Source organism: Corvus kubaryi, unplaced genomic scaffold (assembly GCF_017639235.1).
Source record: "Corvus kubaryi isolate FWS band 111438036 unplaced genomic scaffold, C.kubaryi_AGA036_p1.0 138, whole genome shotgun sequence".
Classification (NCBI taxonomy): Eukaryota; Metazoa; Chordata; class Aves; order Passeriformes; family Corvidae; genus Corvus; species Corvus kubaryi.
In genome coordinates this window covers 20,862,187-20,884,665 of record NW_024580672.1, presented here as the reverse complement: position 1 = coordinate 20,884,665, position 22,479 = coordinate 20,862,187, and the positions used below count along the sequence as shown (strand labels likewise).

Here is a 22,479-nt window from a genome sequence, read left to right as displayed (position 1 = left end):
CATATTAAGAAGTCTTTATTAAATATCCAGAATATGTTATGTGGTATTTATTCCTTTCCTAGAGTGCATTATCATCAGCACTTGCACAACAATGTATAATTTAAATCAATAGCAAAGTTCTCATTGAAATCTTTGAAAGCAGCTTATGCCCTCATTTACTAAAAGCACTCATCTGCAGAGAGTGTTTCTGTTATTTATTAGAATTAATGAAATCCTTCTGTACTAGGTTAAAATGCACATCTTGTAAGTCCTCAAGGGCCTGGCTGAAAAGAAAAATAAAGTTTTACAGGACCTATTTTAGCAGAGGTAAAAAATGTCCATCAGTCAACAACCTGGTCTGTTAAAACATTATCATGAAAGGAATATTAGTTTCAGAATATTTCATTTTCAAATAGTAAATGTTCTTCTTGGTTTGGTAACATTTTAATCTGCTTTCTTGTATTACACGTACCAAAAAGGAAAAACAAAAAAAAAAATGCTGTGGTGTGGCAATTCCAATTTGTTCAGTGGACCAGGAAATATTGCTGTCCAGTTCTCAGGGTTTAGGAGATGAGCCTCTACTGCAAATGAGGAAATCAGAGAGCACAGAGTGCTGCTGCTGCTGCTGCTAAATATGTGAAAAATGAAAAAAATGCAGAATAATAGCAATTCACGTGTTTGCTGCATGGCATTTTAAGATTAATTTTACCAGAAAGAAATCTTTCATGTCATTTTAAGATGAATTTTACCAAAAAAACCTATTGTGGGAGTGAACTTCCAATCCCCTCATGACATTTATGCCTTATTGAGTAATTTGAGACCCATTTGAGAGAGGCAGAAATCTCAAGGGTAGGGAGTTTACAACAGCAAACAAGGAGGGAAGTAACACAAAATCAGACAAACCAGAGGGCGGATCAGAGGGATCCATGAAGGTCAGAGGAAAAGCGGAATCCAAATCCAGCTGAATGATCTGAGCATGAAAACTGGACATTATCAGCATCCTGGTTCAACAGGAAACTTCCCTCTGGAGCTAAAACAAAAAGTGTTATTTAATATTTGTCTTACAGTAGAGCTCAGCTAAGATTAGGAAACTATTTTGTTGCTTTTGAGTCCTCAGAGTTGGAGTTGCTTCATATCAGTAATTTTTTTCTTCCACCTTCTTTCAAGGCCACTTCTGGTGCCCTTGAAGGATTACAACTGACATCACTCTGGGTTTTTTTAGTGTTTTAAGTTTATTTTAACTGTGGCAAAAGCTGTTTGAGCCTCCCAACACCTCTGGGGTCATCCACAGGGTGCATAAAAAGAGCCTGTGCCACTCTGACTTGTTAAACCCTGCAAAGAGCGCAAAGGCAGAGCCCTGCCCGTTGCTGCAGCACCCAGGGGTGCAGCCTTTGTGCCGGGATTAGCTCCCACATGCCAGCCCTGCAATCACAATCAGCACTCCAGAGCCTCCCACAGCAGCCACAAAGGTCAGGCTCAGCTGCTCTTCCCAATTATTCCCCAGCCTGGACAAGAGCAAACACTGGGACTCGTGGGCTGGGCTTAACGCTGAAGTGCAAAAGCTGCTCAGCTTCTCTTTAACATCTTTTTGGTTTCATCACTGCCATTTGGAAGATTTTGGGTGATTTTTTTAAAATATATTTTCTCGAGGCTCATTGGGCTTGTTGAACCACCCGGAGTGGGACAAGCAGACCACAAAGGCAGCTGGACCCTGAGCCTGAACTTTTAAACCCAAGAGTTGTGAAATACTAATCCTGGAGTGAGGAAAAATGGATTTGCTCAGGTTTAGAGGGCCAGAATGATCAATCAGCACACAAAGGACTCCTTTCATCACTAATGTGCTTTTGCTGGGAATAATATATGTAAGAAAAATGGAGTTTTTAACCTTTTCTCCAGAGAACCACTGCTTTTCAGAACTGCTCGACGGCAGCGATGGGGATGAAGAGGAAATACTTGTCTGTGGAGAAGATTTAGAGCTTAATCCTTTTGATGGCTTGCCTTACTCCTCCCGTTATTATAGACTGATGAAAGAGAGAGAAGAGCTTCCAATATGGAAGGAGAAATGTACTTTCATGGAAAGTTTGCTTCATAATCAAATTGTGATTGTGTCAGGAGATGCTAAGACTGGCAAGAGCTCCCAGGTCAGTACAACAGACTTGGTTGGGGGTTTTTAAATGTATTTTTAGAACATTTAATGAGGTATGAATTGCAGAGTTACTATAACTATTGTGATCCAAGTATTAAGGCCAGAGAGGGAAAGTGAAATACAGAAAGTGAATAAAGATTAATGCGGTCAAATACAAATTTAAAATACCTTAAACATTTTAATAATTTTCTTCTAGTACTCAAAAGAATTTCCACTTTGAGTTTTGGTTCTGATTGGTGCTGTATCAGGAAAGAAATACAGGGGGTTTGTCAGAAGGTGAAAAAATTTCTCAGGGAGTGAAGGACTGAAATCAGCAGGGCTGCTTCTCAGGGAGAATTAATGGTCTTTCCCTCCCTTCAGCCAGGAGCAAATGTTCTCTGCAACAGCACAAAATTACTTTACAAAACTCATGTTAAAAGACATCACTGAAGCCAAGATCTCAGTTGAGTCTAAGCACACAAATATCAGCCAGGACTATGAAATTCTGCTCTAACAATATATAACAACCCAGGTCTGTTGTCACAGTGAGCAGACAAGAATTTTCAAGTGTTACCAGCCAAAATATTATTGTTTATGACTGGGATGAGGAGAAAACTTTCTTGCAGGTAAAGCTGTAGGATATTTACTGTTGCAGGGCATTTCATATATCCTAGAGACTTCAATGCTGGACGTTTCTAGAGATCACATATTGAACCAGAGACATCACACTTCTCCCTGAAAATTCCTACATTCCAATAAAAATGATACACACCCACCTGCGGCCTGGAATAACTTTTGGAGTGCCAAGAATTTACCCCTTGTTATTGACTGTAATTTACACACAAAAAACTTGTGTAATAGTAAACAACTTGCTAAGAAATGTTAGATTTTAAATTGCCCTTTAACAAGGAAATTTGTATTGAACCTTTGATAAGATGTAGCACATTGTTGCTTGGTTTTTAAGCATTTCTAGAAAAGCCTATAACTATCCAGAAATAAATTATATGTGGTTGATGCACCTAGTTTAAATGAAGGATTTGAAACCTAATATGTCCATTAAAATAATATTTATAATGCAATTTTAATTTCTCATAACAACAACACATGAATATTTTCTAGTGTTGATGTTATGTAAATATATAAATCAGAGAGCTGCTGTGTAAGTTCCTGCAGCAGTTCAGTTTCAGTTATCTCTGTTTGCAGAGTAATTCATCTGAAATTACAGATATTGGCTGTGACATTTGTCAGCTTGAAATCCTGTTTTTCCTGGGACGTGTTTTCCATGGGTATGGAGCAGCAGGGGCAGGTTTGCTGCTGAGCCAGCTCGGAACTCAACAGCACCGAGCTCGCTGGATCCATCAGCACATTCTCATAGTGACCCTGCTGTCACCTGCTCCCCAGAGGCCACTTCTGCCCCTTCCGCAGTAAATTCCAACTCGCCTGAGTCCAGCGGAACAATTCCCAGATAAACCTTCCAGTCCCTGTTGAGAATTTAAGAGATCCCAGGTGCTGACATTGATAATTCCCGTGCGTGGCGCAGCCGCCGGCGAGCAGCGAGCACCCAGCTTGATTGAGTTGTTCCATGGGGCTGAAAGAATTCCAATTGCTCGGAATTCCAGTCCCAGCTAAGCAGGTCCAGCACTAACCCTTGGTGTCCTGGTGTCCCTGCAGGTCCCGCAGTGGTGTGCGGAGCACTGCCTGGCCGTGCGGCCCCGCAGGGCCGTGGTGTGCACGCAGGTGCTCCGCCAGGCCGCCCTGGGGCTGGCCCTGCGCGTGGCCGACCAGATGGACGTCAACCTCGGCCACGAGGTCGGGTATTCCGTGCCTTTGGAGAGCTGCGGCACCGCTGAAACCATCCTGAGGTTGGTGCGTTTGGGGTTGGAGGCCTTCGGGCCAAGGTGTAGCTGGAGGAGGTGGCGGCTGACAGCGCTGCAGGTCAAAGCTGCTTTGTAAAGGTGTAGAGTATTTTAAAATCACTGAATGTACTGAGGTGGAAGGGAGCCACCAGGATCATCCATTCCAGCTCCTGGCCCTGCACAGACACCCCAACAACCCCACCCTGGGCATCCCTGGCAGCGCTGTCCCAACACTCCTGGAGCTCTGGCAGCCTCGGGGCCGTGCCCATTCCCTGGGGAGCCTGGGCAGTGCCCAGCACCCTCTGGGGGAAGAACCTTTCCCTGATCTCCAACCTAAATCCCCCCTGGCACAACTTCAGGCCATTCCCTCAGTCCTGACCCCCACAGAGCAGAGATCAGTACCCGCCCCCACTTTTTTCCCTCACGTGGAAGTTTTAGACTGCAATAAGCTCTTCCCTCAGTCTCCTCTTTAGAGATTTTGGGATGACTCAATAAGAACTAAAAGGCTTAAAGGAGACATTGTCTGCTAAATCAAAGTAGAGATTTAAGAGGGCAAGGTTACTGTCCATGCAAAACTTCATTAAGCACCTCAGTAACCTCTATTTCTTTTCCTCTACTCTTTTTTTTCTATTTTCCAATACAGGAGTGTTCATTACCATAAGAGAACATAGGATAATTTTTCCCAAAGTAAGGTTAAAATTCAAAAGCAATCAAAAAACATGGCTAAAAGAGGGTATACCCAGAAACAAGAGGAAAATAGAATCCAGGGGGATTTTTGGGAGATAAGAAATGCACTTAATGTAGTAAGTAGAGGCCGGTGATGGCAGCAACACAGGGATTCAGCTCTTGAGCCTCCCAGAAAGTTATGAGAGTTATTTTCTCTGGGTCCTTAATATGGCAGGCACAAACTATGATATCCAGATCACAAGCTTTTTTCTCAGCTACTGGTTTCCAGTGGAGAAGAGGATACTCACCACTTCTGAAAATCAATTTCCACCACTCTTCCTCTTGCCTGTCCTTTCTCTTTCCGTGGAGAACTCCTTAAGCCTCATCCTGCAGCAGAACTTCCTGCAGCTGCTCCTGTTGTGAGGGAGATGAATCCCTTCCTCTCAGACATCAAAACCTGCTTCAAGAATTCCAAGTCCTGCTGAGCAACACAACAAAAATAATATCCTTTAAAAAACTTCCAGCAGCAGGGATAGAAGTGAGAAGGGCCTTTTGGTATAAGTTAATTGCTCATCTTGGTTCAGGCTCTGCCTCAAGTGCACCTTCTTTTCTTCCTCTAAAAGGATTAGTTCCTAGCTCAGGAATTGTTTATGGCATGTGATATGCTTAGATAGTTTGGAAGATGAATAGGTTATGATTTTAGGGCAGAAGTATTTCTGCTTTTGCCTGGAGCATCCTTTCCACCACCGTGCCACTGAGTGGCATTGAATCACATCGGGTTTGTAGCTGCTTAAGGAAGGATTTAAACATGTGACTGAGGCTGTGATGTGTCTGCAAAGTACTCTCTGTTCTTATCAAATCTTTCTTGTTGGAACACAAAGAACCAAGCTGCCCCCAAGAAACTGAATTCATTTCTCACAATAATTTCCAAGAGCTTGGTAGAGTTTTGTGCATCTGTGCTGCAGGTACTGCACAGATGAGATGCTCCAGAGGGAAATGATGTCCACGCCCCTGCTGAACCATTATGGTGTCATTGTCTTGGATGATGTGCACGAAAGGACTGTGGCAACAGATGCACTGCTTGGCCTTCTGAAAGATGTCTTGAGAGCGAGAGCAGAGCTGAGGCTGGTGATCCTCACTGCCCCCCACATGTCCAGCACCCTGCAGGATTTCTGTGGCAGCACCCCGGTGATCCGAGTGCAGAGCAGGCACCGCGCTGAGGTCGTGTACTCCTGCAGCATCCACAGGGACCCCTTCCTGTCTGCTCTGAGGCTGCTCTTTGAGATACACCACACCAAAGAGAAGGGGGACATTGTCATCTTCCTGGCATGTGAGCAAGTAAGTTATTAACCTGTTCTCTTTGGGATTTTAATCAGGAAATGTGTGCTTTTATCTGACGGATAAATATTGCCAGGAGCTAAGACAGCAGATGTGCCACCAGGTTTTATCATTTCAGGGTTTTCCTTCAAAGAAGTCATGGCATCCATAACACTGTAAAATATCTATATAACATATAAATATTGTGTAACTAATATATACATTTTCTATCCAGAAAGGCCACCATCCTTCTGTGATGCAAAAAGCAGCACACAGGGGCACAGGCCACAAGGGCAGGGATTTAATACATTGCAACCTATCCTGGCACTGGGCATCCCACACTTGGTGTTATCCCTGTTTTGTGGCAATGGACACATGGACACAGGTCCAGTCTCCATCAGTGTCCTACTGCACAGGAATGTTTTTACCTTAAACATCCCAACGAGATTTTTCCATTTGGATTCCACTTCCCATCCATTGGTGTGCACAACAGCAAGAGGGAAATGTCACTCCAGAGGTGGGAAAGAAAACCCAGGAATCTGCATGGGCTTGGCCATTCTAAATAGTGGCACCTCTGAATCTCTGCAGACAGCAGTGATTCCCTAAATTCACTGCACCAGCAGGTCCTTTATAGCTGTCAAAGCAATCTGACAATCAAATAAATATTTCTATTATTATTATTATTATCCTGATTGTAATCCCCAATCTTCCACTGTGTGTCATTAAATCTGCTTTAGAACAACAAATTCACCAGGAAATAATGACTTTTCACAAGCAAAGATAATTTACCATAAACTACCCAGGTGATGTTTGCTGCTTTTCACTGTAAAAAGGGGGATGGATATGAAACACTTTTAATAATGTTAATAATCAGTTTTAAACCTCATAGACACAACTTTTACAAATGATGAAGTAATGAATTCTCTGTGTTAGTCCCCTTATTTACAAGAGGTAATGTCAGAGAAAAACACACACCCTTTCCATATCAAAGGATTGGGAAGAAAGTTTTATTTCTGCTTAAAAGGTTTTTTTTTGACAGGCAGATTACCCTCAAAACTAAAATAAGAATTTCTTCTTTGCTGAGAAGAGATCACTCATTTTTCTCCCTCACAATGAACAGAAGACTCATTACGAACCAGAACATCCCATGAATTCTTGTTTAACTGTGATTTAAAGTATCATATTGGTAATGGTTCACTGTTCCCAAGCACTCAACTGTCTTTAAAACTAAACAAAAATATGAATTAACCAAGAACATCAGGATTTATGAGCTGCCCTGCTGCCAGCCTTGCTATTACATGTCATTCTTGTATCTTTATAACAATTTTTATAGAGCACTTTCAACCTCTAACTACTGTAAATGTGGTGCCACTCTCAAAGAGAAACTCAGTCTGGCTTTTCAATTTTACAAAACATTTGCTAATAAAAATGCTTTTAAAAAAATTCCCTTTCAGACTGAGCAAGCCCATGAATTATTTTTGTGTGCCTTTCAAAAAATTGTGCAGAACATAAATGATTTCTTATTAAAAACCCCCTCAATAACAAAACCCTAAACCAACAACAAAAACTTTTGCAATTCATATCCAACCCCTGGATTTGTGAACTATTTTAAAGGTGATGTCCCATCAACACAAGTTAAGGACATTTTATTGACTTTATTAAATCTTTATAGAGTTTATTAATCATGAGGGGAAAAAAATTCAAACCTTTACAATACTTATATCTTCTTAAATATAATAATTAAGGGAAAGTAGGCAGGTTTCTAAGTATTTTGATCATTTGAGGTGTTGTAATTGGACTAAGAATATAATAATTTCATGAGGAAAAATGTATTTCTCTTGATTACAGGAAATTGAAAAAGCTTATCAGATGATCAGACAGGAACAGTCCAATTTAAACCCTGACCTTGGAGAACTCATCCCCATCCCTTTATACCCCACAAAACAAGACCTGACTCCCAAACCAACTCAAGACAAACAGAAATGCTGCAAAAAATACAGGAGGAAAGTGCTACTCACCACCAGCTTTGGAGAATCTTTGATCTGGACTAAAAACGTGACCTTTGTCATCGATGTTGGTGTGGAGAGAAGAAAGGTCAGTGAAGGGAACCAGAAGCACTTTGCCAAAAATAAACTCTGTATGAGGGCCTTTGCAGGGCAGGGGAAAGGGAATTGTGCAGCTCAGATTAATGCAAATAGCTTCTGGAGGCTCACATGTTTTTCTCTTCTTTCACAGCACAGGTTCTATGAGATTTTTAACAAGCAAATTAATAGACTTTAAATCATTTTCATGGACATCTCATGTGAAAACCCAGCAAGAAATCACAATTACTTCTCAACTTTAATCAGAAATCAGTTTTTGAAGTTTCAAAAGCCAGGTGAACGCTCCCAGCTGAAACTGCCACTCAGTTGGGCACCAAACCAATGACAATTCATTTGCAAAATACCTCTCACCTGAGTTCTGGCCTTTCAGCCATAACTCTCTTTTCAGTATCTTACAGATACAGCAAAATACAATCAGTTCTTGGGCACCTATTGGCAGATCTCCTGGTTTAGCAGATTAATCTCATCCCTTATTTAATGACTTAGTAATTGCTCACAGGGGGAATCTCTATTTTTTTAAAGCTGCTTGTGCTCCTCCTGGACATGTGCTCCCATCCAAGTACCTCCAAATGCTGCAATTTATCTAATTAATACTTGATCTTCCACAGTTCATTCTAAGTTTGGCCTCAGTTCTTGTTTTCCACTCTGGGAAGGATTAGTGCAGCTGCAAAAAAAGAAATCTCTCATTTCTTTTATTTCAACAAAAGTGATGTTCTAGGGAATGAGTAACTGTGCAGGAACATGGACTGGAGAGCTGCACTACTACAGGCTTTGTAACTGTCCTACTTAAAGTAAATATTCCAGTAACAGGCAAAAGAAACAACATAATACAGTTTCTTTCAATAAAACAAGGTGGAATAACCAAAATTGTAGTTAGGTGTTCCTAAAATTTTGGAGCAGGGATCATTAATCCTTGATTGGCCTTGCAAGTAGTTCAGGGAAAAGCTTATGAACTACCAGTACCTTTCATGTTCATTGCAAAAATCTGTCATTTTAAACGGTTTTAAACTGGGAATTATAAACTAACTCAGTCTCAAGGCAAGCTAAAAAAAAAGTCACACTTTTGTGTGCAAGGACAAAGAGCCTAAAAGCAGTTTTCAATTAGACCATGCTTACTTCTTAAACTTATTCCTACAGCTGCAGTTTTCTTGGATGACAGAAGTGAATTTCATTTCCATGATAACCTGAAGCCCGAAGTGAAATTCAACGAATTAAAAATTTTGTTAATTTAAAATACAAAGCAATGGGAACAAAACAGATCCAACAGTCCTGGTATCTATCAAATCACCTCTATCAGTGATGTAATTTTTACCTTTAATTCAATTATTTTGTTTAGTCCTGTGATTATTCCTCCCTCACCAGCTCAAATTCTCATTCAGTCTTTGTAGCTCAAAGGCAGCTGAGCACAGAGGGAAGAGGCAAAGTTTTGTGCAGACCAAAATCCCACCTGAGTGTTGCAGCTGGGATATATCAGCAATTTACCTGCAGGAAAAGAAATTTGTTCCCTGCACTGAAGGATATTTTATCTTTTTTAATGAAAACCCTGCTTAAAGCAGACAGAGTTGACACAAAAGACAGGAGTGGAAAGCTGCCTTATCCAGGCAGTTTTATGTCTTGCTGGACACTACAGGCTTGTGGCCAGAGCAGTGAGTGAATCAGCTCCTCAGCTTAATCAAAATAAAGCATAATTAAGAAAAATATAAAACATGGCATCATATATCTCTAATACAGCCTTTGCCCCCCGTTCCAGATTGCCAGGTTTCAGTATTAAGACAAAAATCTGGAGTTGGGGAACAAAATGCTATCAGAAGCTGTTGATATTCTGTCACTGGAAGAAAGAAATAATATTTTTTGATGGGTTTTTTGATGAGACCATTTTCTGCTTTAGTAAGGTACATTTCTCCAGGAAAAAAAAAAAGACATTTATCTTAGAGCACACTTAGCGTGACTGCAAAACATCTGTCAGTTTGTCACGGTGCTGAGTGCTCTCCTGTCCAAGCTGCTGAAATAAAAAGAAATGAAAACTGTTACTGCCCTTTCTGTAAAATGACTAGAGAGGAATTCAGTGCAGACCATTCATATTTTTGCAGCCCTTGTGTACTTATCTGATGCTTGGTATCTCTTTCATTTAAAGGTGTACAATCCTAGAATCAGAGCAGACTCTGTTCTAACCCAGCCTATCAGCCAAAGTCGAGCAGAGATGCATAAACAAATTCTGGGCATGTCTCCATCAGGTAGAAATATTAGCTCAAAATTTAAATCCTTTAGCTCAAATTATTAATGCAACCAACGTGGCAACACGCGGAGAAAGCATTTTAAAAAAGGTAATTTTCCTGAATTCTCTTTCAGGGAAAATCTTCTGCTTGTATCCTGAAGAATTTACTTATAAGGAAATGAAGTCACAAGGTCCAGCCAAAGTTCAGGAATCCAACCTCACCAGCATGGTCCTGTTCCTGAAGAGGATGGACATAGCAGGCTTTGCACACTGTGACTTCATCAGCAGCCCAGGTGAGGGGATGCACCAATTTGCCATATGTTTATTATTATTTTAGAAATTATTTACGGGTTAATTTTGCCCTGTTGCTCACAGGACCGTTTTTTATTTAAGGACTTGTGATAATATCACCCTGCTTTTACCACTTACCTGCTACAGCAGTTCTCAGCTCAATAGCACTTAGAAAAAAGACCATAAAGTATCTGAATGGAATTGGAATGTTAAAAAAAGAAAAGTCAATATTCCAAATATCTTCTCATCTAGGTTCCATATTATTTTCCTGCAACCCACAAAGAAAATCTGTTCCCCATTGTACGAGGCATTGTACAGATATCCAACAGAATATATTCCTTTAATCAAAAGTTTACAACCCAAATAAACCACTGTTGTTACCTAGGGGACGTGTGTGGAGGAAATGAGCTTCCTCCTTATCCTCCAGCATCTCCCACCTCAAATTTACAATGGGCTGCCCCCTAAGGACAATATTCCTTATAAAATAAACCCAAATACACTTTCAGTACTAAGCAGGGAAGACACTGAATTCTGAGGTAAGGGTCTGAAGGAAGTTGCCTGGTTTTTCCCCCTGACTTCATAATTTAGGGTTTTTTCTATAGAAGGATATTTTCCTCTGTTCTGGCTTATCACAAAACCTAAGTGCCACTGCAAGTTCTGCTGTTGCTTTGAAACTCATTAAAGTGAGGGGAAGTAGTCCTGGTTTCATTGGTTTGGGGATTGCTGGCTTCATTCTGATAATTTTCCAGTGCAAACAAGAAAAACTTTTGTATTGTCCTGCCTTTCCTCGTGCACATACACAAAATTGGAATGATCACTTCTCTTCTATGTGCTGTGCACTGTAATTAATCAGTAGTAAAGTGTTAATCCCCACTGTTGGATGTTGCAATAGATAGTTAACTGGAATTTTTAAGAAGAATTTATTCTACTTTTTCCCTCATCTGCTTGTTTAGTAGAAACATGCCTAAAAGAAATCAGAAAAAACATGGTCAGTCTGATGGTAATTCAAAACCAATGAGAACTGGAGTCTTTTGGCTTTGAGAGTGTCACCTCCTGTGCTTAATCCACAAAAACTGCGTGGAAAATGCTTATGGAATACAGTTTGCTTTCACTCAAATTTAAATGTATTTTACTATTTTAAAAAAATCTACTTAAACATATTTGTGTTTTTCCTGGATATGAAGAAAGTTGTTCTTGAACTGTAGAAGGAATTAGTAAAATTTTATTAGGGAAAGCATTTGGCATTTTTGGATTTAAAGGTGCAATGGGGAGAGAGCATGAAATGCTAGAGGCACTTAAGGGTTTCACAGATGTAGGAGTTCTAAGTTTTGGCTGTATTTTTGGATAATGCAGCTGAAGAAAAGCATTGTTCTGATGCGTCAAAAATGCATTTGATAAATGTATGGGCTTTACTTGGATGGACATTAAATATGACAAAGTTTTTGCTAACTACATCAAGAGTGCCCCATCCAGGTATTGAACAGTTTTAGGAACTACTGAACAGTGTGAGGAATGCTGGACAAACTGCCTGAATGAGGAAAAACTCCCACAAACACTGCAGGAGTCCTCTGAAAGCAGAGGAGAAAGTCTGCACAATTTCCTTGTCTCCTTCCTGTCCTACACAATTAAACATTAGAGAGAGAGCTTTAATGATCCAGCACAGCTCTTCTTTTACCCAGGATACATCACACACTGGCTTGCTTTCCACTTTGGAGCAGGCAGTGAACTTTTTTTCCTAGTAGCACTTTTAGATTGATCCCTACACGATCCTCCAGAGATGAGTGTAAAGCTCCCACAGTCAGAACACAGAGTTTGAAGTGCCTGCTGTGAACTTGTCTGAAAGAAACTGGAATACTGAGGGGAGGCATTTGGCAGGGGAGTCAGTTCTTGTCTTAGACCAACTCACAAAACTCAAAACATGTCAGGCTTTCAAGCACATAAGCCCAAGAATGATTTGGGCGGGGAGGGACCCTAAAGATCCTCCAGTTTCAAGCCCCTGCCATGGGTTTGAGTATTCCATGGCTCTTCACCTCCTTGGAGCCGAGGTCCCTTTCAGTAAAGGGAGTAAAGACGTTGCAGCACCTCTCACGTGCCACGGGCTTTCCTCTGTCCAACAAACATTCTCACCTTTCTCTGCAGTTGAAACAGAGAGAGGCTTGAAGGCCTTAGGTTTGAGCTTTTGTATTTTTCAAATGCTGCACTGCCTAGTGAGTAACTCTGAAGTTTCCTGTTAACTACTGTTCTCTCACGCTGGTCAGACATAACAAACCCTCTCTAGGTTTGCTCTCCAAGGACACCAGGCCCCAAAATGTGTAAACTAAAGCCTAGAGAAGGGGGGGAAAACTGGGGGTTATTACATCATTAACTGAAGTTATAATTGGAGAATTAACCCTGATATGCAAATGAGCCAAACTTACAAAGGTGTGGAGAACCTGTGACCCAGTATAAATACCTACCTTTTATTCTCTTATTTTGTGTAGCCTCTGCTTTTAGGTGGTCACCTCAAGGCATAAATTTTAGGTGAATTTCTCCTAAACAAAATAAAGTTTTCACTGAGATGGCAGAGTAAGGCACAGGCATGAACTGGTGAGCAAACAAATCAGAAGGACACTGAAATTCAGAGCAAGAAGTATTTCACAATCTGTTTCCTGCACATAGAGAACACATACAGCAGATAAGAAACAAAAATTACATCAGTAAAACATTTTACTTCTGCTCAGCAACAATGTGCACAAGGGATTTTTCTTTTTTCCACTGCTCTTTGAGGAGAAATAAAAGCCTGGATTAACTCTGACTCATTACTGCATTATGAAAGCAACAAACATGTCAGGCTTACAGCTGCTGCATTTAATTCATGCCATAATCTAGAGGAGCAAATGCAGCAGAGCTTGTTCCCCTTTCTGGAATTCATGAGCCAGAGGAAAATGAATCTGGCACTGCAGCTCCGAAGTGCATTAGTGGGATTCCAGTGCCACTACAACAGGGATGTGTTTACATTTTGATCAGTTAATCAGATTGATCTTTGCTGGGGTTGACAATGGGACAAAAGAATTCCAGTCCCATAGATTGCAGCAGCACTGAGTACTTTTGTAAATCGCTGGAAAATCCTTACCTAAACTAAGCAAATCATTATAAAGATGAAGCCATGTAAAATTCCTGTGGGGAGTCAAGGTGAAAGCACTTACAGATTCCGCATTCATTCCCAATTTCCCTAAATAATTTTCAGGTTAAAGGATGTGTCAGTGGTCATGGATGCCATGACATTTGAGAGCTATGCTTTTACAACCCCCTGGAGAATATATTTCTAGAACATCCAGAATAACAAGAGTTGTATAAATTTATATCATTTCAAATGGTTTCAGAAGAATAAATTGGTGGCATATTTTCACTGGGGACTGTCAAAGACAGAAACTCAATGCACCATGTAAGGTCTGCTCAACAGAGACCATTCGGGGCAGATTTATTACCTTAAATTTACTCATTAATTCTTTTATGTTTTAAATTCTAGCTTTCATCAATGAAATGATGTGTGCAGACATTATTCAGTCTATTTTGTCAGGACAAGGCAGGTCAGGCCCTGTCCTGGCTGTCCCTGCTGGCAGAAAAGCCCAGCAGGGACCATCACCAGCCAGACTGGAGGAGTGATGAAGCAGCATGAGGGGGAATGGAAAGACTGCAAAGTACGAGTTTGGGAAAGTAATTCTTAATGATCAACTATCATTGCAAAATAATAGTTACAGAACTGGTGGCTTCAGAGCGAAACAGACACATAAAAAACCCTGACTCAGAAGTTACAGGGGAAAAAAGAGAATCAGGAGGAAATCTGACTCTTCTGTGCTTGCAGAAGAAAAACCTGTGCATAATATGAGGAAAACTTGGCATAGACTCCTCTGTCTCTTCAGTGTGCTATCCAAGGAGCAATGCTGGAAATCAGGAACAGCAAACACCGCTCCCCAGGACTGTTCTCCCTGCAGTAATTACTTTGGCAGCTCTCTGTGCTGTTCAGCCCAACAGAACCTGCAAAACCTGTGGTGTGCCAGGCAGAGATTCAGCTCTTTAAAGACAATATCCCTTCACCTGACATCCATGGCAGCTCTAACTTTTTAAGTTATTCCCATGGAAGGAAAAAATCTATCAAAAAAGGTGTTTTATATACTCAGCATTTGCAGAGTAGGAGACCAGAAAACAGGAGCTGTGGATGCCCCAAAGAAGCACAGGAGAGCAGTTAAATGGACTATTAAAAATCATCAAATTTAAGTTTCATTCCTATCTCTAATATCCACTTATTACAGAAATTTGACCAAATCCCTAAATAACTTGCTTCCTAATGCAACAAGAATAATACTTTAGAATTTATTTGATCACACCTTGAGCATTTCACTTTCAGCCATGTGGGATGTGGTACCAAAGACTGCGGGTCTCCCTTTAGAGACAGAACTTACTCTGTTCACATCAAAGTTACAAAAATATGAAACCAAGAATATAATTTTAAGTAGCTTGGAAGTCTCAGATAAACGATTCCAGTGCTAACAGTAACATTTAGTTATATATTTGCTTTACTAAGCCTAAAAAGGATCAAAAGCAGGATCTGTATTTACATAAAACTGGTCTGCTTTCCTGAAAAGAGTCCAGAGCAACCCAGTCTTGAGCAGCCAAAGAACACAGACCAGGGAAAGAAAACAGCAGGTTAGGAAATACCTTCTAAAATTCCAGGGATGTGACAGTTTCTTGTTGAAAGCACAGGACACATCTTGAGAGGTTTTTTTAGCTTTGCTCTTCTGAAAGCAGCAGTGGAGTCACAAATCCTCGTGGTTCACACCTCAAGGCAGCAGTGGCTGGTGCTGGCAAGAAGCCCTACAAAGCCCTACTCTGATTTTTTATTTTTTGCTTTTTTACTCTTCCTTCACCTGCTCTAATCCACCTTTACTGTCTTGTCCTTTCTAGAGCAATAAAACTCCAGGAGTCGTTTTTTCTATTTTTTTCCAGAACACTCATAGCAAGACGGGGAAGTAATTTGTGCTTATAAATCTCAAGACAACTAACTCTAGGGCATAAAAATGCAAATTACTGATGCTATCAGGGGGTTGAAATTGGCTGCCATATAACCATATATTTTGTGAGCTCTAGCACAAACTACTTTGTTGACTTCTGGAAATTAGCTTTCCATGATTTCCTAGTAATTACTACATATCTGAATGACCCTTTTACTCTCCCTGTATTTTCAATCACTGATTTTTATTTCCTGTCACTGCCTTGTATTCATCATCAGCTGCTACTTCTCATTTCTTTAAAATTCTTAAGTATTTTTTTCTCAGATGCTTTAGCTTTTGCAAGGGCTCATTGTTTATGCCATTAAACCTCACATATCTGATAATAAATGTTCTCTCTCGATAGAATTGTACAGGCAGAGGTAAGAACTCTGAGACTGAAATGAAGCAGGTCCACAGTTTTAACAGGAATTTACAGGCTCCTGAGAGAATTTGTCTGAAAACTGGGTGTTTTAAACTTAACTGAAGTCACATTAGCAGATTCACATGCTGGAGAAGTTCTGGAGAAGTTCATGTAAGGGGAATTAATAAACTATTTTTTCCCTTCAGACATGAGTAACAGAACGAGGTTAAAAACAACAGGTGCTTGTTTGCTTCCCATCTTACTTTTTCCTTGATTATAAGTAGTTAATTACAGAGAGCTGGCAATCAACAGTTCACTGCCAATGAAGTTAAAACCCCATCTCAAGATTTTCTTGCAAAAAGTGTGGGGAATGTGTGGCTAAATGCGACCTAGCAGCTAATTACAGCCTTGCTTTGCTTTTAATCGTGGTGATGCCAGACACATTCCCACTCTTAATGAATGCAAGAAATTATTTCTACTCATCTACTAATGAAGATCCAAGTGCAAATACACCCCCTGCCTGTGTGGGCAGCTGTGGTTGTGGTCTGGTTATTTTATTCAGGGATTTTTTTCACATTAAAATGCAGACTGACAGCAGCCCACAGAAGCTGACAAATGGCCAGCGCAGCTTCTCAGGGCTGGGGACCAGGCCAAGTCCTGCTGCAATGGAATTTCTGCCACCACGTTCAAGGGGACTGGAATTTAACTTGTTATCCATAGAACTGAGAAAATAGCAACCAGTTCCGTAGAATGGAGTAAGGAGAAAGATGCTGCAGTGGTTGGAGAGCAGTTGTGAATATAAATGAACTGGCACCTATAAAAGTTATTGAGCATTCAATACAACCTGGAATAGAAATTTGCCTTTGAAAAGAGCTGGGAGGAAAGAACTTTAAAGAACCTTCACACTTCAAGAGTTCCCAAATTTCCACCTCTGTCTTTCATGCTCTGGCAACAATTTTTTGGAGTGTAGACCTGACAACTTCAAGTTCAGGTTCCCTCTCCCCAGCCCCAGAACTGGAGCCACATATGCTTGTTTGACCTACTTTTATCACCATCAGATTTCCTACAGACCTGCTCAAGTTCTAATTTTAAGTGTTGATTTGCTTAATCCTGTCCTCTCAGGACATTTTCCTATATTCCCTCATTATTTTTGCTGCCTCACTGTTCTCACTTCTACCCATGGAGGCTGTAAGGAAGTTATAACCCACACTAAGAGAAAACTGAACATAGAGTTTTGTGGAGTGAGAAAGTACAGCCAATTGCTAGGGAGATACTTTCTTTTACTACAATCCCATTTTTCTTCTGGTATCATGAGAACCTATGTAAAAAAAGTATAATAATTAAAAAGGCAACCAAGAGATCTCCAAATACCTGCAAGAATAACAGTTACAACTTCTGTAAATGCTTCTCTGGTTAAAAAAGATCTTTCCTGTCCTGTATCTCAGCACCCCTCAAATGTGACCACCCCTCTTAAAAAAGAACGAACACAAAACAACCCACCTGAAAACTGCCAAAAATGGAAGCAGTTTTGACACAGTCTAGGGGCAAATACAGAATTCAGGATTGTGTCTGGGCTTTTGACAAAAATTGTTCTGACATAAAAAGCAACAACAAAGAGATGTGCAACTCTATGATTGTTACCTTGTACTTTCTTCCTCCAGAATTTTCTCAGCCTTCCATTCATCCATTACTTTTTGTTCTTACTCACTGTCAAATAAAAGAAGTTGATTCCTCTCATTTCCCCACAGGAAATACACAACTGAAATATTATGATGACAATTCAGACATTCATTTCTGTGTAGCCACTCTCAAGAACCGGAATTCTCTTCCCTTTTCCTTAGCTCCTGAAAGCCTGATGCAGGCTTTGGAAGATCTGGATTATCTGGCAGCGCTGGATAACGACGGAAACCTCTCTGAATTTGGGATTATTATGTCAGAATTCCCCCTGGATCCACAGCTGTCCAAGGCACTGCTGGCTTCGTGTGAATTTGAGTGTGTGGATGAGATGCTCACCATTGCAGCCATGGTAACAGGTACTCCCGGGTCAGCTCTCACTGCAGGCCTTGTGCCACCTGCCCAATCCAAACTCTTTCCAAATCTATCCACAAAAGCAACCCAAAAGCAAATTTTTGTTATTCTCATCCTGCTTATTTCAAGTAAATTAATGTCTGGCTGTGCAAGTCTTGACTGTAAGGATACAATCAAACCTAAGTAAGGAATTCCCACAGAGCATTCCATTTCCAGCCTTCAGCTGCCCACAGGCTTCCTCCCTTTTGTCAGAAACATCCCTTCAAAATGAAACATTCTTATATTAATCTACATTTGTTACAGGTTGGTGCAGCAAATTAGGGGAAGTTCTAATTATAAAACAACATTGAACTGTTGACCTAGAAAGAGTTTCTTTGTGATCTTGTCTCTGTACTTCAAATATTTTATAAAACTAACATAACCTTGGAGCCTTAGGCAGCAAACACATGAACCACAGGATATCAAGAGGCTTTAGTTGATCTCCTTGCAGGACAACTTTTTATGCCCAAACTGGGTTGATTTTTAACTTGTGATAATTTTTTAAAGTACATATAACAAATGTAAATGATTGAGCATAGGCACAATTCAATTTTAGAAAAGGTCAACCATCTCAAAAGACACAAAAGTAAAATGCACTGGAAAGCACAGATTTCAACACAGAGGGGCAAATTAAGGCATTAAATCAATAAATTTAGTGGTTTTCTATAAAAGAAATATTTTGTTTGGATTCTGGATAAATTGGTTTGTGCCATCATGCAGCATTTTTGGTACCAGCCTGGGAGAAAGCTGCTCACCTGCTTTTGTGTTTGCAGCACACATTAACTAAACAAGACTGAAAGGACACTCCCATAAATAAACCCTTAGTGAATGCAGCAGGTTCAGTTCTTCAGCACCAATCCAACACTGGGGATTAAAGGCAACTGAGGAAGGAAAAACCCAAAAATACCCGTGGGGTTTTGTGCATGCACCTCTGTGTCTTCACCAAAACCAAACTGACTCGGTTTTCTCCTCAGCTCCCAACTGCTTCCTGCACGCCCCTCCTGGCACAGAGGAGATCGCTCTGACCTGCTGGCGCCGCTTCTCCCACCCTGCAGGAGATCACTTCACCCTCATCAACGTCTTCAACGCCTTCAAGGCAGCCACTGCCAACCCCGCAGACCCAGGCAAGTGTGCCCGAGGCAAAATGAAGCCCACTGGGACCAAAACCAAAAAAACAAACCCAAAGATCTGATGATTCTTTCTAGAATTGCTGATGTGCAGGGAGAAACCTATGGGAGTTGCTATTGCTGATGAATATTAATTAATTAATTAATTAAAAACTACCTAAGAGAGCATCCTTTACCCAACAGGGATCTATAACCACTATTCCAATTGTCCTTTGACGTGATGCTGTGCAAAACCAGAATGATGGTTCTTCCTGTAGAAGCACAAAATCCAAGCTTAGGATGAATAAAAGCTGTTGAGGAGGGCCTCAATTCCCCCAACAGCCCAACAATTCTGGTGGGGTTTTGATAGCTGTGAACTGAAAGGAAAATTTAAGGGAAAAGTGGAAAGTAGCAAAGTCTGCATTTACAGGAGGCCAAATAAAAGGCAGGAGACTGCAGAGCAGCAGAAGCTCTTCACTGCATTTTCCTGTGCTCAAACATCCTGCTCTGCTTCATTTAGCCCGAGACAGCAGAGGGATACATTTGCACATACTGAGTAAAAACTTGAGACAGGGAAGCAGGATTTCTTCCTTCCTGTTCAGTCATGTGGAATGCTGAAGGGAGCTCCAGGAGAACCAGTCCTTTACCCAAATGCAGGATCAGCACCAGCACCACAGATGTGATTTCAGCTCCATATCCTGGCCTGAATCCTTAAGGCCGGAAAAATAGAATCGCTACTCATTCTCTGGGAAGCTTTACTTAGAGCAAAGAAGGGATTTGATTCAGAAAGAAATAGCTGCAGTTCTATAAAACTAAGTGAGGATATCAAGTATTGCCCACTTACTTTGCAAGCTGAGCCTAAGCTGTCTGTATGGCTCATTACCAGAATTTTGGGCATCATCTGCAGCAGTGCAAAAGCATTTCACAGAGCAGCATCTCTGTGGATTGCACCCATTGGTAAGATTCTGCTTTAAGTCAAAACACTGGGTTTTTTTTCCTCCACAGACTTCAGCAATGAGAAATGGTGCCGTGATTATTTCCTGAGCTGTTCTGCTCTGAGCATGGCAGAGATGATCAGAGCCGAGCTGGTGGAGATTATGAAGCGCATTGAACTTCCCATTTCAGAACCAGATTTTGGATCAGAAGAAAATCTACTAAGCATTAAGAAAGCTCTTTTATCTGGTTACTTCATGCATGTAAGGAAAAACACTGTGGTTTCATCTTCCTGCACTGTTAAATTATGTAGAATGCTTTCAGAAAACTTAAGTTCATTAGTGAAATCTCTTGATCACCAGAAAGGATAAAAGCCATTTTTTTTCCCAGTGTATCAAACACTTCTGCCCATTCCAGCCTTTTCTCTGGGGTTCATCTCTCACTGCACACAGTTCACACAATCCACACAGCAATAAGAAAATTGCCAATATGCCTTTCACTCAAAGAACTCTTTTGCCTCAAAAAACTCTTGAACTTGAAATATTCCTTTAGGAATTATTCCCCTTTTGAAGCTGTTTTTGTGAAAATTGCCTGGAAATAGAGAAATGACTTGGATATATTTAGGTGTATGTAATACACAGCTTGTTCATCTCAGGAAGGCACCCTCTGATTGTAAATATAAACTAGATTGATTTATTCCCACCTGAGTCCCCAGGCTTTCCTTCACATCCCTGCGCTCCACCCCAACACAAAAATGACCCCTCCCAACTGCACATTTCATGTGCTGACACAGTGTATTTAAAAGCCTATGACAAGTATATATGCTAAAGAAAATACGTTTGTATGTTTTCACACAGACCCTTCAAAGCCAAAGTCAGATACTTTTGCACTTATTTGTTGCAGCTTCCTTTCAAACACATAGATCAACGTTTTCTTTAAGTCTCATTTCATGGTATCCAGTCCCAAATTTTCCCACACAAATTTGAGGAGAAGTTTAGCCTCTCCAGTTAAAAGTAGCTGAAGGGAAGTTTAATTTCTGATTTTAATCTACTAGGCACTGATCAATTAAATAATGGACAACTCTCTCAATTTTTTATTTTTTAGATGGCTCGTGATGTGGATGGCTCAGGGAACTACTTAATGCTAACACACAAACAAGTGGCCCAGCTCCATCCCTTCTCATCCTATTACAACACCAGGAGGATTCCAGAGTGGGTTTTATTCCACGAGTTCAGCATCTCAGAAGGCAATTCCATCAGAGTCATCTCTGAGATCTCCCCCCATCTGTAAGTGAACTGTGATGAAGCTGCTCCTTCACTCCTAACTCCACCACAAAATCCTCACTTTAGGGGGATAAAAAAATAAAAAAGGGAAGATCTGTGATCTCAGGCCCTCACTATTCTATTTGCCACTGTAACTGTAATCAATTGAAAAACACCACATTATTAGCTGCAAAAGTTTCTTCCAAAGTAAAATACAGAGAAAATAAAATTCAGAGTTACCAGAGCAGTGTACTCACACATTAATCGAGCTGGGAAGGTCTTTGTTCCCTGAAAACCGATTTTCCAGCAAATCGTTTTCTTAACATATTTTCTGTACCCAGCCAGCTGAATCGTGGACTGTTTATGGATTCAGAGAGAGACCAGAGCCTTCCTTTTGCAAAAATCTCTTTACATGAAGAATATGCATTTCACTCTCCCATCTTTTCTATTTCCCATGTTTATAGGAGAGCTTTTTTCATAATGCTATTGAGCCACTCTGTTCTAAAGCAGGGAAATTGCTATTTCATGCAATCTGCAGCACTGGGAACTGCACTGCACCTCAAGTGCAGGCTGAGGATATTCAATGCAAGGCTGCTGAAAGCATCTTGGAGAGACTCTTGGACTCTTGCAGAGTTTTGGGTTGAAATATCAACTTTGTAGCTTCTTTTATATATGCCTGGAAATAATGATTCAAGTATTTCAAAATTCAATTAAAAAGTTAATAATGTTTTGTTTAATTTCCTCCCCAGATTTGCAGAGCTGGTACCTCAGTATTATTTCAGCAATCTTCCTCCAAGTGAAAGCAAGGATATTCTGCAGGAAGTCATCAATCACTTGGCACCTGTTTCAGCCACAAAGGAGGAACAGAAAACTGACAATAACAGCAAAGAAAATGAGGAATTTCCCCGAACTCCTACTGAGCAGAGATGTGTTATTCAGTGATTTTAGACTGAACTATCACATAGTGGACAACAATAAATAAAAGCAATATATCCAAAGTACATCCCCACCTTAACCCATGAAATTATTTCAAACTTTTGACAGAAATGTATTTAACAGCAGAAACAAAAAGAAAAAGCACTTTTCTCAACAAAAGTGGTTGAATGCACTATTTTGGAACAAAGCCTCATGATTTAGCTTTGGTTAAAAACACATTCAGGAGATACTCA

The 22,479-nt window shown here is 40.5% G+C and overlaps 1 protein-coding gene and 1 long non-coding RNA gene across 2 annotated transcripts; one reads left to right on the top strand and one right to left on the bottom strand.

Moving 5' to 3' along the window:
* Nucleotides 1-1,282: 1,282 nt before the first annotated feature.
* DHX32 (DEAH-box helicase 32 (putative)) lies at nucleotides 1,283-22,427 on the top strand. Its single transcript, XM_042019555.1, has 11 exons — nucleotides 1,283-2,120; nucleotides 3,776-3,966; nucleotides 5,592-5,964; nucleotides 7,792-8,037; nucleotides 10,180-10,279; nucleotides 10,395-10,553; nucleotides 17,784-17,975; nucleotides 18,984-19,133; nucleotides 20,121-20,311; nucleotides 21,153-21,334; nucleotides 22,060-22,427. The coding sequence occupies exons 1-11, from the start codon at nucleotides 1,851-1,853 to the stop codon at nucleotides 22,250-22,252; spliced, it is 2,247 nt and encodes a 748-aa protein (XP_041875489.1). The 5' UTR covers nucleotides 1,283-1,850; the 3' UTR covers nucleotides 22,253-22,427.
* LOC121660287 lies at nucleotides 2,278-5,652 on the bottom strand. The gene is made up of 2 exons (XR_006014576.1): nucleotides 4,935-5,652; nucleotides 2,278-4,046 (listed from the first exon to the last, which is right to left on the bottom strand). It is a non-coding gene; the product is annotated as an uncharacterized LOC121660287 (long non-coding RNA).
* Nucleotides 22,428-22,479: the final 52 nt, after the last annotated feature.